The sequence below is a fragment of the Ctenopharyngodon idella genome, chromosome 3, assembly GCF_019924925.1.
Source record: "Ctenopharyngodon idella isolate HZGC_01 chromosome 3, HZGC01, whole genome shotgun sequence".
Lineage (NCBI taxonomy): Eukaryota > Metazoa > Chordata > Actinopteri > Cypriniformes > Xenocyprididae > Ctenopharyngodon > Ctenopharyngodon idella.
In genome coordinates, this window is record NC_067222.1 from 4,120,050 (window position 1) to 4,135,499 (window position 15,450).

Here is a 15,450-nt window from a genome sequence, read left to right on the forward strand (position 1 = left end):
GCCGTAGAGCTAAACAGCTGAGTTTTACCATTTTTGAATCCATGGTCAGGTGGTACCACTTTTAGCATAGTTTAGCATAGTTCATTAAATCTGATTAAACCTTTAGCATCTTGCTTAAACATGACCAAAGAGTTTCGATATTTTTCCTATTTAAAACTTGACTCTTCTGTAGTTACATCGTTTACTTAGACTGACGGAAAATGAAAAGTTGCGATTTTCTAGGCCGATATGACTAGGAACTATACTCTCATTCCGGCGTAATAATCAAGGAACTTTGATGCTGTTCCATGGCTGCAGCAGGTGCAATGATATTACGCAGTGTCACAAATGTCTCCATGGTTGCAAGGCAGGCTCCCTGTGCAAGCAGGGGCTCACAGGCGCTGCGTAATATCATTGCGCCTGCTGCACAGAATGAATCTAAGTAATTTGGGTACACATTAAGATTTGTTTATAATATCAAATTCATCACATTTTTACAGCTGTTCACCTTATGTTCCAAGCCGTGTTTCAGTGAAGGGCAAGAGTCGTTTTTTCTACTACACTATTCACTGTTTACACCGTAAATGTTTTGTCAGGTAACTTAAAATGTGAATGATAAAATAATTAAATATTACAGATCTAAATATGATAACCAAATAGATTTTATTCAACTAAAAATATTGAATAAGGCTATATAAAAAACAATTATAGAAGTTATAAAAACATAGGCTACATGAACGTTTGACAAAAATGGAAGTGTAGGCAATGTAACAGCACAATGCAATTATTTAGTTTTTACAAGTAAAATAATCAGAAATAGAAAACAGATATCAGAAAACAGATATATTTAAACATAAAATATAATAAAATGCAAATATTAAAAAAAACAATAAACAAAAAAATCTACAATGTTATTCTTTAAAATGCAATGCATAATTAAATGAATTTTAAAGGTAGAAATAATGTTTCAGAGCTCAGACTTTGTTGTTTTAATACTCAAACTTCATTTGAATATTTCTTTGCTCCTTGAAATAGAGACGTTCTCTTATCACTCATTCATGTAGACAAACATCCCTTTTTGCACACAATCTTAAGGTTAAACAGCAAAAGCAAGCATTGCAAGAGCAAGAAAATAAGTATAGTATAAAAAATACAAATATAAACTGACAGAACTTAATTATAATAAAATGATTAAATGATGTAAATCAGATAATAATAATATGAATAAATGATTAAATGATGTAAATCAAATAATATGAATAATAAATGATAAAATAAGTCAAATGAGAATTACATAAATGACTAATGATTATAAGTGATTAAAAAGTTAAATCATATCAAAAACAAAGAAAATAAAAAGACACAGAGGTTGTTATTGAGAATTCTTAGATCCGTCAAAAGCATTTATCCAAACTCTGAATAGCATCTTGTTTTTTATGATTTCTCCATTCATCTGGAATCTCACCACTCCCCTCAAATGTTTTCTTGTAGTATTTTTCCAGATCTTTCTGGAATCTGCACACAAACCACTTCCAGTAGGGCAGTTCAGAGAGGTCAGGTGTGATGCTCCACTTCGCAAAAACTCCTCCTGCTTTTCTGTATTCTCTCCAGAGGACTTTATCATCTGAGGCATTGGGATAAAAAGATTTATCACTTGCTACTGCTGATGTGCAGATGCTAGTAGACAGGTTTGTTGTTCTTCTATAAAACCACCCATTCAGTCCATTAACACGATGGAAAGGAACAATGTGATCTCCATCATGGTTTTCAATGGTTTTGGTGCAGATGGCTGCACAGAATGGACACTGAACCCAACAGCACTGACAGAAGTGATCAATCAGAAGCTCATCTGGTCTTTCCTTAAGGTCCAGTTTTTCATCAAATGTCTCTCTGTTAATTCTGCTGATATCAGACATTATAACAGAAAGTTTGTTTCTTATCACATCTTCTAGGAGGTTGAAATCATCAACATCATCATGATTCACTCCACTGAGGTCTTTTTCAGAGAAGATCAGCACATCTGAGAGCTGCTGTGTGAAACGCTTCAACCACAAACCAACATCTCCTCTGTTCACTTGAACATGTTCAGTAGATTCATGTGCTGCTTTCATGATCTTCTGCTGCAGGAGTTCAATGTTCTTCTTCATCTTGGGTAAAACACTGACACTGAACTCAGTGATGTACCGACTGACTTCATCTCTGATGAAGCTCTTGAAGTGATCTCTGGGATTATCAATGTAGTTCATGTATTTGTCAAAATTCTCCTCATTTGCCAGTTTTGTGAGGATGTGTTTCTCCAGATTGGATCTGTTTCCATTCAGTGATTCACAGTTTGATCTCATTTCATCTGCCAAATCTCTGGCAGTCTTCTTGTAGACACTCTGCTCAATGGGCTCTTTCAGTTTCTGACAGATGATCTCACCAAAAATGGCAGCTGATGTTGCGCCATGACAGTTTTTCTCGAAAATACTGTAGTACTCTTCTCTCTTCTTTTTAACATATATTACAGGATCATTGGCTTTCCTGAACAGTCCATGTTGGTCAGTGATAATCTTCTTTGCTCTCTTACAGATGGAAAAAACCAAATCAATGAAGAATTCATTCTTGAACACATATTTCACTGATTCTTCTTCATGTTTTGTAACTCTTGACTTGATGGTAACTGTGAGTTTTTGAATGCAGCTGATGTTGTAGCCCATCTTTGGAATGTTAAATGATTGAATCTCTTTGGCTGTTTGGTGATCAATATCTATGACTAATGATCTTATTTGAGCTTCATCCTCTTCAGATAGAGAACCGTAATCTAACATCGCTTTATCCTTCTCTGTAACTCTTGATTTTTTCACATACTCCGAATAACTGGACACAGAAAAAATATCACCGCTCTTACTGCATTGGTCGACAGAAACACTTCCATAGATGTCACTGAGGATCTCTCTCACATCTTTCATTATGTCAATATCTTTGATTGCAGGAGTGTCTCTGATGATCTCCTGCACACTCTGTTCCCAAAACAAATCAAACTCTTTCTTCAGTGTTTTTTCATCATTTGCTTTGTTTCTGAGTTCTAAGGCAAGCTTTTTGCTCTTTTCAATGAGAGTGTTTTCATGATGTGTCCTCTGATCATCAATCTCCTTCTTCAGGTGTCGCTGCTGAAGAATCTCAGTTAATTTCCTCTTGGTTTCTTCCACAATGTTTCCCTGAAGCTCATTGATTCTGATTTCAAATGATGTTTTCCAGTGAATCAGTATATGTTTATCTTTATCTTTCTCAAAGAAATCTAAAATTGATTTTTCCACTTCTTCACTTGTCTTCTTCAGTTCTCTTTGAAGATCAGTTTCATCAACCTCGTGAATGGCTTTATTTTCTATTTTGTTGTGTAGTTTGTTCTCAGTTTCCTTCATGGTAGTGTGAAGATTCCAGGACCACTTGTTGTATTCGGACTCCAGTCTCCTGTAGGCTGCAATCTCCAGAGAATTTCTGAAGCTGAAGACAAATCGTTCCTTCAGTAAAGCTTCCCAGAGATCTTTAACACGATCTTTTAAGTCTGTCAACATCATTCCATGTGATATTGAGGCATGAGACATAATAGTTGTCTTTAGTTCTTGTACATTCTTGCAGTAGTTTGGGTTTGGTGGTGCCATGGGTGGGCTGCCCTCCCAGAGCTGAGCAAAATACTTCACATCTTTCTGAACATCAAATCTAATGACATCACTGAAACATTCTGCATCACAGTCTTCAGTGAGTTTTGTCATTTCATCCAGTGTCTCCTGCAGTCGTCTCCTTCCCTCCATGTTTTTCTCTCCAGCTGTGACATCTGAAATGTTCTGATGCACAAACACACAGCTGGGATTCAGTCTGACCTTCTTCATCCTCATGAAGGCCTGAACAACAATCTGAAGAATGTCCTGCATCTCAGATGGGTTTTCTCCAAAGATATTGATCAATGTTAGATTTCCAAGACCACCAACAAATGTTGCCAGTTCATTGTCATGATCTCTTGTTGATTTTCCAGCCAGTTCTAGAGCATGAAGGCCCTCAGTATCAACAACCAGAATATAGTCAAAGTTCAACTGTGTTTTCATCTCATCTGACACTTTGACCAGCTGCATGAAAGCTCCTCTGGTGCACCTGCCAGCACTGACGGCAAACTGGAGTCCAAACATGGCATTCAGCATGGTGGATTTCCCAGAGTTCTGAATCCCTAAAACTGACAGCACAAAGACTCTCTGGTCTCCCAGTTTCTTGATGAGTTCATCTAGAACAGCAGAGATCCAGATCAGAGGAACATGCGCAGCATCTCCATCCATCAGCTCCAGTGGAAATCCAGAGATCATCATCGCCGCTGCACGACTCGGGAGAGAAGAGAAGTGAACCTGCAAATCTTTCTTGTTCTTCCTCACAGATGAACATGATTCATATATTTGGCCGATCTCCCTCATGATGTGCTCCATACCAAAGGTTGCAGCTTGAAGCTCTTCAGATATTTTCTCAAGTTCAGTTTGTTCAGTCTTGAGTTGCTCAGATTTATCATGACTCTCTTTTAGTTTTACAACTGTTGACCACTTTTCATTATACTTGTGGTGTAGAGCTGAAAGGTCAGCTGAGATATATTCATCCAGGAGAATTCTGAGCCATTTAAGAAAAAACATATCATGTTTATCATTAGAGGTCATTTCTTCAATAAAGAATTTCATAAATCCTCCACTGTTAGATTCATGTTGCTGTGTACGGATGTTATTCATCTCTGTTTTTTTTCTACTTATTTCCATTTCTGACATATCTGCTTGAGGTCGATGTAGTTCTTTGTTCTTCTGACTCCACTGATGCCACAGTTTCCCCTGATGAGGCAGAAATGATTCTTTGATTTCTGTCAGATCTTTCTTCTCCAGTAAACTCATCATCTGCTGTGCTGCTTCTCTTCCTCTCCTGCAGTCTTCATCATTTTCCTCATCTACTCTGATATCTGAGTGTTTAGACACGTCTTTAAGTGTGAAAATGGAAGATGATTCTGAGAGACAATCATTTATAACTCTTCTGAGTTCTTCAGATACATCTGATTGATTTCTGTCTTTCAGACCAATCTTGAATTTCCCTTTCTTCATCTTCACTACAGTAGATTCCTCCTCCGTAAATAGACAAATAAGCGGCTTTGTGATTCTGAACAGGTTCTGGATCTTTTCTGCACTTCTGTCATTCATGTCCAGCTGTGGCAGAAGAACAACATTGACTGAGGCCATTTCAGTGAGGATCTCCAGCTGTTTCTCATGGTCTCCTACATCACCGTGTAGATTACAGAACGCAACACAGTCATTGAATTTATCATCATATGATCCAGAGGGGCAGAACCAGGCGATCTCCACCACTCCATCCATCAGGACTCTGGTTCTGCTGCTGCCTGGGCAGTTCCTGTGGAAGAACGTGTTGTGTTTCTCATTGATCAGACTGTTCATCAGCTGAGACTTGGATGAAGACACAGAGCCAAACCTGAAGAAAGACACCATTGGAGTTTGTGCCTTGTAGATCGGCTGGTTTTGACTGATGATTTCATTGTTGATGTTTCTCATCTTCCAGCTCTTGTTGATTTGTCTGAATGTCCAGAGAGGAAACTCAATCTGTTGTGTGAATGGATCAGGAACAAGCAGAGGCAGAGCGTACTGACACTGGGACAGTTTAGTGACTATCAGCTGCTTCAGGAAACCATCAGCACAATGAAAGACGGCCATCTGAACATCCATCGGGTGAATGAGATCAAACTGACTTTTTCCTTCATTAGACAATGACACTACTTTGAATATATCTCCAATGTCTTCAGATGAGTTTGTGTGTCTTTGTTGTGTTCTATCATGTTCACTGGCCTTATTAACATTTATGTATCTTGCTCTGTAGTTCATCATCAGTAGTTTTTGTAGGAAAGTCTGAATCAGCTCCTCCTCAGCACAAGACTCGTGGGTCTGTAATGAATGTTTAGTTATCTGAAGAACATCTGCAGCTCTCAGTTTGTTGTTCCTGTGAAGATGAAGTCTGTGAAATAGATGCTCCATTTCTTTACTTTCACTCTTTTCCTGCTGTAGGTCTTGATCTCCTGCTGCTCCAGGGTCTATGTTATCTCTCTGTTTAATAGACCAGTAATAACAGATTTATTTTGTTTAATTCACATGGAATCATATTCAGTATTGATAATGAGAAAGGCCATGTGATTGTGTCAATGCTTTTTCTTTTAAACTTCCCCCCGTTACAGAAGTGCAAGTCTAAATTCACTGCAATTAGGCCTTCAGTCGGGTCACATATTCAAATAAGCAAGATTGTGATGGATCAATTAATGTTTGGCCATCAAGTTTCATCTGTAAATTTCATTTATGATCAAACATTACTTGATCAATCACAAACTTGCTTATTTGATTATATGACACAACTGAATCCCACTATGTATGAATGGAGTTTGCCCATCACTGTCAGTGTAATGTGTGTATAATGTGTAAAGTAGACATGAAAGGGAAGTTGCAATTGTCTTTTCTTCCCTATTGTGAGGTATATGAGTTGACACATTGGATAGGTTATTATAGGCAAGATGCTAGCATTCTCTCTAGACAGTGTTAGCCTACTCAGTTGCTTACTCTTGAAACATAGCAACACAGCTAAAATGTGTCTAGTATGTCTTTACAGTTCGCGTTTAACTGTTGAAAAAATATGCTTTATTTTTGTAATTCCACTAGGTGCCACTGGGATCGCAGAACTTGGTTAGTTTTAAACTTTTTGCAACTTTCTGATGAAAGATTCTGATTTTGTTTGGTGTCATTTTACAGCTTGCAAACTGAACATAAATGTGATTAATTCAATAGAGATGGTCAAGCAAGCTAAAATGCCACTGTCTCTGAACCTGAGTTTATTGAAGGATGGACAAGTTCAAAACTATGTGCATCAATAAGTGATTCAATATAGTATTGTATTTCATATGAAAGAGTGTCAACATCATGTATCTGATATGCTTTATGTACAGTATGTGTGTCTTATTTAAATCTCTTCATCATATAAAGCAATCATGTCTCTTAAGAGGACTATATGGTCATTTCAAATATATTACTTTTACAATGTTTTTATGAACTTTTTGAAGTTGGAATGTTCTTTGAAACTTAGACTTTGATAGTCTGAGTGAACAATAATGAGGATACAGCATCCAATTTCAATTATAGGCCTATTAAATACCTGTTAAACACTTTGGCCCGGTTTCACAGACAGGGCTTAGCCTAAGCCAGGATTAGTCCTTAGTTCAATTAAGATATTTAAGTATCTTTTATAAATGTACACTAAAAAAAACATTACTGGTGTGCATCTTGAGACAAAACAATTGCAGTGACATATTTTAAGAAATGTCAGTAGAAGTTGCTTTCAGTTAAAACAGCTCAAACATGCATTTTAGTCCAGGACTAGCTTAAGCTCTGTCTGTGAAACTGGGGGTTTGTGTTTGGCTGTTTGGCTGTTTGGCTTACCATTAGCCAATAAAACTGTTTGTTTTTGCAAGAGTTAAACACCCTTAATGGCATGAATGAAAACAGAAAACTTCTTATGTGATTGGCTGTTCATTTACATGACAGCAGCATTTGGGGGCATGAAAATGCAAACATTTGAAAACAGGTTTCATAATTAATAATAGTGAAAGCAGTTATTTTGGTAAAAATTGCACTCTTACCGTCACTGGTGCTCCATTAATTCCCAATCCTGCCACAAGTCTTTCCACTGTTCCTGATGCTCCTGCCCCTTTCAATATAGCTGCTATTGCTAGTTTTGATACTCTGATTACTGTTGCTGTGAGCAATGCTAGTTGTGTTAATTTTGTAGACCACTGTATTGCTGATATTTCTCTTTTTATAAGAGCTAGTATCGCCACTGCTGATTTTGATACTCTGATTACTGTTGCTGCTACACCTGATGCTGTTGATCCTTCTGCTGCTACACCTGATGCTTCTGCTCCTGCTGCTGCTGCGGCTGCTATACTCAACGCTGCTGTCTGTGACATTTTCAATACAGCTGCTATTGCTGATTTTGATACTCCGATTACTGTTGCTGTGAGCGATGCTAGTTTTGTTACTTTTGTACCCCATTGTATTGCTGATATTTCTCTTTCTACTAGAGCTAGTACCCACTTTACTGTATCTATTAGCAGTTGCATATGTAGTCCTGATACTGCTATTATTGCAGCTCCTGCCATTGTTCCAATAACTGCTGATCCTCTTTGTGATTGTGCTCCTGATAATAATTGCAATATTTCTGCTGCTACTGTTCCTGCTATGCCTCCAGCTACTGCTGCTGCTCCCACTGTTACTGCTTCTTCTCTCACCCCTGCTTCCCTTAGTGATCTTAAAATGCATAGTCCTGCTCCTGTTACTGCCCCTGCTACTGGTCCTACAACTCTGTTAAAAACTGCTGGTCCTGCCATATCTATTATTATTTCAGCTGCTGCAACTGTCAGTGCCATTATTACTGTTAATTTTAATGGTGATTGTTTCCATGTTTTTCCTAGCAGTTGTGATTGTAGACTTTCCATGCCTTCTCCTGCTGCTGCATTTGCAGATGCTGCTTTGGCGGCTTCTGCACCTGCAACATATAAAGGAATGGAAACTTATATCATCATAGAAAAAACAAAAAACAAAAACAAATCTTAAAATATGCTCACACTTGTATAAGTGTTATGGAACACAGACAGAGAGATACCATGAACAGGATGTTTTATTGACAGGACAGGTGAGCAGACAGTCCGATGATACTTTCAATTAATGGAAAATGGATAAAACCAGAAATGTCTTTCTTACAGATGTGGGGAATCACGGATGGCTGAAGCACACACCTCGCTGGATGGTAGGTATGGGGAACTCACACATGATGGACTAGGGCTGCAGTTACACTGCAAGACTTAATACACAGATCCAATCTTTTGACCATATCCGTTTTTTTTGGCCAGTCTGTTTACATTCACTTTAGATGCAAGTGGTGTTCGATATCTGTGTTTACATTAATTTCCATCCAAATTGATTGTCATTGATAGCTTCACTATGCACATGGTAGACCCTAGGGTTTTGAATGGCCATGCTATTAAAATTATTTATACATTTCACACTGGATCACCATGATTACCTGCCAGAATGGATAAGTTAAAGGGTTAGTTCACTTTCAAACGAAAATTAGCCCAAGCTTTACTCACCCTCAAGCCATCCTAGGTGTATATGACTTTCTTCTTTCTGATGAACACAATCGGAGACATATTAATAAATATCCTGATGCATCCGAGCTTTATAATGGCAGTGAACAGGGGTCATAAGTATGAGCTGAAGAAAGTGCATCCATCCTTTATAAACGTGTACTCCACACAGCCTCGGGGGGATTAATAAAGGCCTTTTGAAGTGAAGCGATGTGTTTGTGTAAAAAAAGTATCCATATTTAAGCAAGTTATGAAGTAATATATCTAATATAATATATCCAGACCGCTTTCTGGAGAAAGTGTAAAACTCTTGCAGTTCGCTTCATTTCAGAAGGCCTTTATTAACCCCCAGGAGCCGTGTGGAGTACATGTTTATGATGGATGGATGTGGATGGATGCATTTTCTTCAGCTCATACTCGTTGATCCCGTTCACTGCCATTATAAAGCTTGGATGCGTCAGGTTATTTATTAATATTTCTCTGATTATGTTAATCAGAAAGACGAAAGTCTTATACACCTAGGATGGCTTGAGGGTGAGTAAAGCTTGGGCTAATTTTCATTTGAAAGTGAACTAATCCTTTAACCCCCTCTCTTCCAAGCGTTAGTCTGCTATGAGCGAGAGATGGAGAGGAGGTGCGCTAAAGTAAAACCCTGCCCTCTATTCAATATTTCGTTTCACTTGGAAATACGTCAAAACACTGGAGAAAAGACGGTTGCAACTTCACTTCCACTTTAAATGTGGTTTTATGCACACTATAGTGATCAGTAATCTGCAGCTCTCAGAGTAGTTCACGCTCTTTTTACCGCTCAGTAAAGCACAATAATTCAGTAATTCCACAAACATTGCAGTCCTAGTGTACGTTAAGGTAAACAGATTTCTGAAATGGACAACGGGGACATTTCCTATTAGAGTGAACAAAATTTAACTGAAAATTAATTTGTTATTATCTAGGGACAATACATTTCGGAATGTTTTGCTTTTTACTAGTTGTGGGTTCTCTATATTATTACATTAATAATTATTATTATGATTTAGTTTGATTATTAGGATTTTTGGTCTGGTGTTAATACAATTCACTAAAACACTATTACTAGGGATGTAACAATATCAAAATCTCACGGTATGCTAATACCTCGGTATACAGTCCACAATACGATATTTAGTGCGATATTTAAAAAAAACACAAATTAAGACTTGCCAAAAAGTGCCATAAGTGTTAATGATTGAACATTACAATGATGTACAAATTAACCATGTCATATCCTGTCCTCTTTTCTTTATCCTCTAATCATAACTGTTGCTTAGAGGTATGAGGTTATAGTATGAGATGGGTCAAATGACCTAAAACTCTTTTATAAAATAAAATAAATGCACCAGCTGGACCTTGACAAAGGGAACATCTATAACATTCTCAAGAGTTGTATTTGTTAACATTAGTTAATGCACTGTAAACTAACATGAACAATATGAACAGCTGTATATTTATTAACTAAGGTTAACAAATACAGTAACAAATATATTGCTCATGGTTAGTTCATGTTAGTTAATACATTAACTAATGTTAACAAATGAACCTTATTGTAAAGTGTTACCACAAATTGTGAAGTTGAAACAGAATATTTGTGAAAATTGGATTCATAAAGACTTCACTTGTTTCTAAAATAGGGGTGTGCACAAATAGTCGAATATTCGATCTGAAATGAATATTCGAAAAATAAAAATACTATTAGAATTTTACTATGTTGTTTTGATGGCCGTAAATGCAGTGAATCCATGATCAATCCTAACCACTAAAACTCGCAGTTATAACTAAATGCACTGGGTGGCGCTGTGGAGCGTGTTTGACAAGTTTATTGTATTTGATCGTCACATAATGTTGACGTCTGCCTCGTGAAGTTTGGAATTTCTTAGATGAAAATGATCTTACAAAATGGAATTACTTTTGACCAAATGAATTAATGAAACCGAATTATCATAATATCACCACCATATTGAGAAAGCACATGAAATCCAAACAGCAGTCGAATGAGGAAAGACAGCTGTCCATCGCTGCATTCACGACAGGTAAGCGCAGCTGTACCCCGAGTGAGCAGAGAAGATAACTTATCAGATAGCAAAATAATCTCGAGACATAAACTTCCGTTTAAGTTTCGTCGAGGGAGACAGAAAACACAAAGTGCTGCTGTTAGAAACTTAGCTTAGCACACCGTTATCTTTGTGTTTCTGCGACTGCCAGCGCAGCACATTTTCTCACCCGAGCATGTGGATATTATTGTTTTTCTCAACATGAACATGTGAAACTGTGAAAAAAGCCCATCCCTATTCTAAAAGAATGATTCAGTGATACAATTTTAACAGTAATTTGTTGCCACCTAGTGATGTAACAATGCAATCGATATAGTCGTTATTTGAAGCACCAGTTACTTTCAAATGGTGATTTATTCTGTTTTGATCGGTAACGTAGACATCAGCGTTTATCTGAATAATAAACTTTTCTGGGGCAGCTCCAGTAGGGGACAGAACACCAAAAACTGTGACTGTTCCCAGAAAATAGGGACATCTGGTCACCCCACTGTATGTTTACCAGCAATATAACACCAAATATAGAACATTTATTAACAAGACCAATGAACTGATCAACAAGAAACTGTGTGTAGGCCTACTGTAAACTGTAAATGACTGCCATAACACTCTGAACACTGGACGCTGAAGTCACTGCCATTATACGATAGGATGAGCTGCCTCTCGTGATTCAAGTTTCGACGTTACACTTTTTCATTGGTAAGAGATACAGATCCTCTCATCTTCCTATAATAAGACAATCTCTGATACGATGGACACTTTACTATCTCATGAGACAGGAGAGAATTTGTGAATGGCTGTGAAACGACACAACTGATGCTGTTAGGTCCCATCATGACAGTAACAACATAGAGAATGTAGTACATACACACACTCATACTATATACATTTTTAGTGGTCGTGAAGTAATTACTTATTCAAAATAAGCACTTACTTGAGGGAGAAGGCGATGGACGCTGCCCATGAGTTCTGTCTGAAGACATTTGTCCCTTTTTGTGTTTCAAACCTTTACACACAGCTCACTGTGTTTGTGAAATACCTGAAAAAAAGGTGTTAAATTATTATTATTATTATTATTACCTGCATTATAAGTGTGGCTCATGCAATTAAAATTATGCACAATCCTTGCAATCCTGAGATGAGCGAGGCTTATACAGTCTGGATAGAGTTGCACTATCTATACACGTGATTACAAAATTACATACAATCTGTTTTCTCTTTAGAAAATTTGGACTAAACGCTAAATTCGTATGGATTCGTTTTACAATCTTTTTATGAACTTTTTAAAGCGTCAAAGTGGTAGTTGTGAGGACAGTCAATGGAGGGACAGAAATCTCTCAGATTTCATTTAAAAAATCTTCATTTTTGTTTCGAAGATGAACGAAAGTCTTACGGGTTTGGAACGACATGAGGGTAAATGATGTAAATTATGACAGAATTTTTATTTTTGGGTGAACAAACCCTATTCATAATCATAGTTCAAAATTAGCATGTAATACAAAGCCTTGAACAAGTGAAACGTTCATTTCTCTATTTGAACACCAATAAGACATTTAATTAATAATAATAAAAAAAAGCTAAATCAATTAAATAAGTGTATAAACAGCTCCAAAAAAAAAAAAAAAAAAATCCTGTTTGTATGATTTTAAAGTCATGTCTCACCTCATGGGATCTATGCGTGTCTTGGGTATGTTAAGAAAAGAAGTCGTCAGGTAATGTCTTCAGTTGAAGTCTGAAGAGCTCTTGATTTTTAGTCATATTTATACTGCTATTTTTCAGGAAATGTTCCTGAACGCATTTTTGTTCTGATTACAATCTATGAACCTGTCAGCCTCACCCACTTCCTCCTGTGTTTTAATTTGATTTCTGTCAGTTTATGCCATGGGGAATTTAAAAACACATCTGTGAGTAAGTTTATCTAGCCCAGAGTATGTTAACCATTAACACACAAGACATTCTCAACACCATGGAAACGGACACTAAGAAAAAGCATGCCACACTATTTCCTTCTTTCTGGCTGCAAAAGTCTAAATTAAGTCTTCTTATTGTAGACTTATGCAGCCAGTATTGAAATGAAAGTGTGGTGTTCCTATAAGCACAAATTTACATTACATACCAAATAGTTTGAAATGATTATCATGCTCCTATTTCTTTTTGAAATACATGGGCCATTTTCATCATTTGAAGCTAAGTGGAAATGATAGCCTTTCCCACATTTGTGTTGAACTACACCTGAACTCAGAACTACAGTGCTGATTATTTACAAATCAATGAAATAAAATTGTAAAACCTGTAGGCCAGAAATACTAGAAACTGTGAATCTAAATCATTTAGGATCATGTAAAAAAGTAAACAGTGCACATTTCATTTATCTATATTATAATGTTTATGTCATTTTGGTTGCTTGGCTGTTTCCTTATAAAGGTCCAGAAATTTGTCAAGTTTTTCATCAGGTGTCTTTTTTCACTACGTTGCTGTAGTGAAAATGTTCCCTTTGGAGGATGCATTCCAAGATAGGAAGGCATAAAGGCAACTTCATCTGATCGATGCCTTTGATATCCCACAATCCTATGTGTTTCATTCAGTGACAGTTGAGCTAGAAAAAGAAAGATGCCATTTGAAAGTTGTGGTTGCTGGTCATTTTGTGTGTAAATGTACGTTTTCCAGTTCTGATGCTATAGACAAATTTTCAGACTTTCCATGCTTTTACTGTTATACCGTAGGGGGCGCTATTACGCATCTTCTGAATGAGTGCAGAATCTCCGGATCAAAACAGGGAAAGAAGAAGCAGAAACAAGCGGTTGGGCATGTAAGCAGATGCATATGTAAAATAACATGATAATCAACATTAAACAGCATATAAATCGAATATGCCTAAAGTTACCAAATTAAATGTCTATCCAGGAAGTGGTATAGGATTGTTCGGGGGTGTTGATGAATGTGGTCTACTCTATGTTTTGATCATCATTCTGAATCTGATCCAGATGTAGTTCTGAGAAAAATGCTATTTTCTCAGCTTTTTACACAAAATTATTATTATTATTATTTTTTTTTTATGAAACTTTAAAAACCCACATTAAAGTGTTGATGAAAAAATAATGCATGAAGCTAGAATAAAAGGTTTTTAGTTTGTTTTTTTAAGCAGAGGCTCAGTTCTTTCTTTTGATATTCTGAGGGCCATGAATGTTTTGTGAAAATGATCAAAATATTGTTTTGTTTTTTTTTTTTTTTCAAAAATGCTCATTCAGAGATAAGAAAAGAATTCACCTGGAATGTCATCATTTGAATTCTCAAGCCCTTTCAGGATTTTTAGTCATTTTTGTAATACTATTTTTCAGGAAATGTTATCTTGAAAGTGTTTTTGTTCTGAGTATAATCTATAAACCTGTTTATAAACTGCACCCACTACCTCATTTGCTTTATCATTTTTTTGTGAATGTTGAATTTTACCAGGTTTTTTTTTTTTTTTTTTACCACAATTTTAACCAGAAAGACCACAATTAGATTTTGTCCCCTAAATCGTGCAGCCTTTGCTGCTCCTGTTACCCAGCTGACAGATTTTTGTTTTCAGCACATTCTCCAAATATTCAGTGTTGGTTCTGGGAATGTAAAAAATGTCCAGTTTTTTGACATTAGAGGAACATGTTTTGAAAGGTATGATTCCTTGTTCCTTAAACATTCTTTCAACTTATTTTGATTTCTACGAATGTTGATTTGTAACATTTCAAGAACATAAAAGTGTCCAGTTTCCTCAATGTTAGTAGAATGTTATTTAAAGTATGATGTTCCTGAAACATTCTTTCAATCATTCAAACACCTGCTGTAAACAAGCACTGAAAGAAATAGAAATAAGATCACAAACTACAACTTTCTTCAGCCACAGCCTTAGATGAACTGAAGATAAAAAACATTAAATCTCACAAGATCTGATTAAACAACTCCACAAACAGCATTACCAGCTTTCTCTTATTCCTAACCAGATTGAAATATGAAAGAATACACTTCAAGTTGACTTTTTTTTTTTTTTATTTAATGTGCACATTATGTTTTTTTGGCTCCCATTCATCTTCACACATGTAGGTCTTTGATTTTAATTGTACTTTGATTGAGCAAAAGAGAACTCAATCTGAGGACTGTTTCATAAAAGACGCTAAGAAAAGCAGGGATTAAACTCCAACACCTGACTTGAAT

General features: G+C 36.5%; 2 protein-coding genes across 2 annotated transcripts; both read right to left on the reverse strand.

The window, feature by feature from the left end:
- Nucleotides 1–733: 733 nt before the first annotated feature.
- LOC127509337 (interferon-induced very large GTPase 1-like) lies at nucleotides 734–6,200 on the reverse strand. Its single transcript, XM_051887963.1, has one exon. It carries the CDS (start codon nucleotides 6,021–6,023, stop codon nucleotides 1,374–1,376), a length of 4,650 nt encoding a protein of 1,549 aa, XP_051743923.1. The 5' UTR covers nucleotides 6,024–6,200; the 3' UTR covers nucleotides 734–1,373.
- Nucleotides 6,201–7,503: 1,303 nt separating this feature from the next.
- Nucleotides 7,504–13,217, reverse strand: LOC127510164 (uncharacterized). Its single transcript, XM_051889667.1, has 4 exons — nucleotides 12,922–13,217; nucleotides 12,194–12,298; nucleotides 7,670–8,574; nucleotides 7,504–7,512 (listed from the first exon to the last, which is right to left on the reverse strand). The coding sequence occupies exons 2-4, from the start codon at nucleotides 12,240–12,242 to the stop codon at nucleotides 7,504–7,506; spliced, it is 963 nt and encodes a 320-aa protein (XP_051745627.1). The 5' UTR covers nucleotides 12,243–12,298; nucleotides 12,922–13,217.
- Between the last annotated feature and the right edge of the window lie 2,233 nt (nucleotides 13,218–15,450).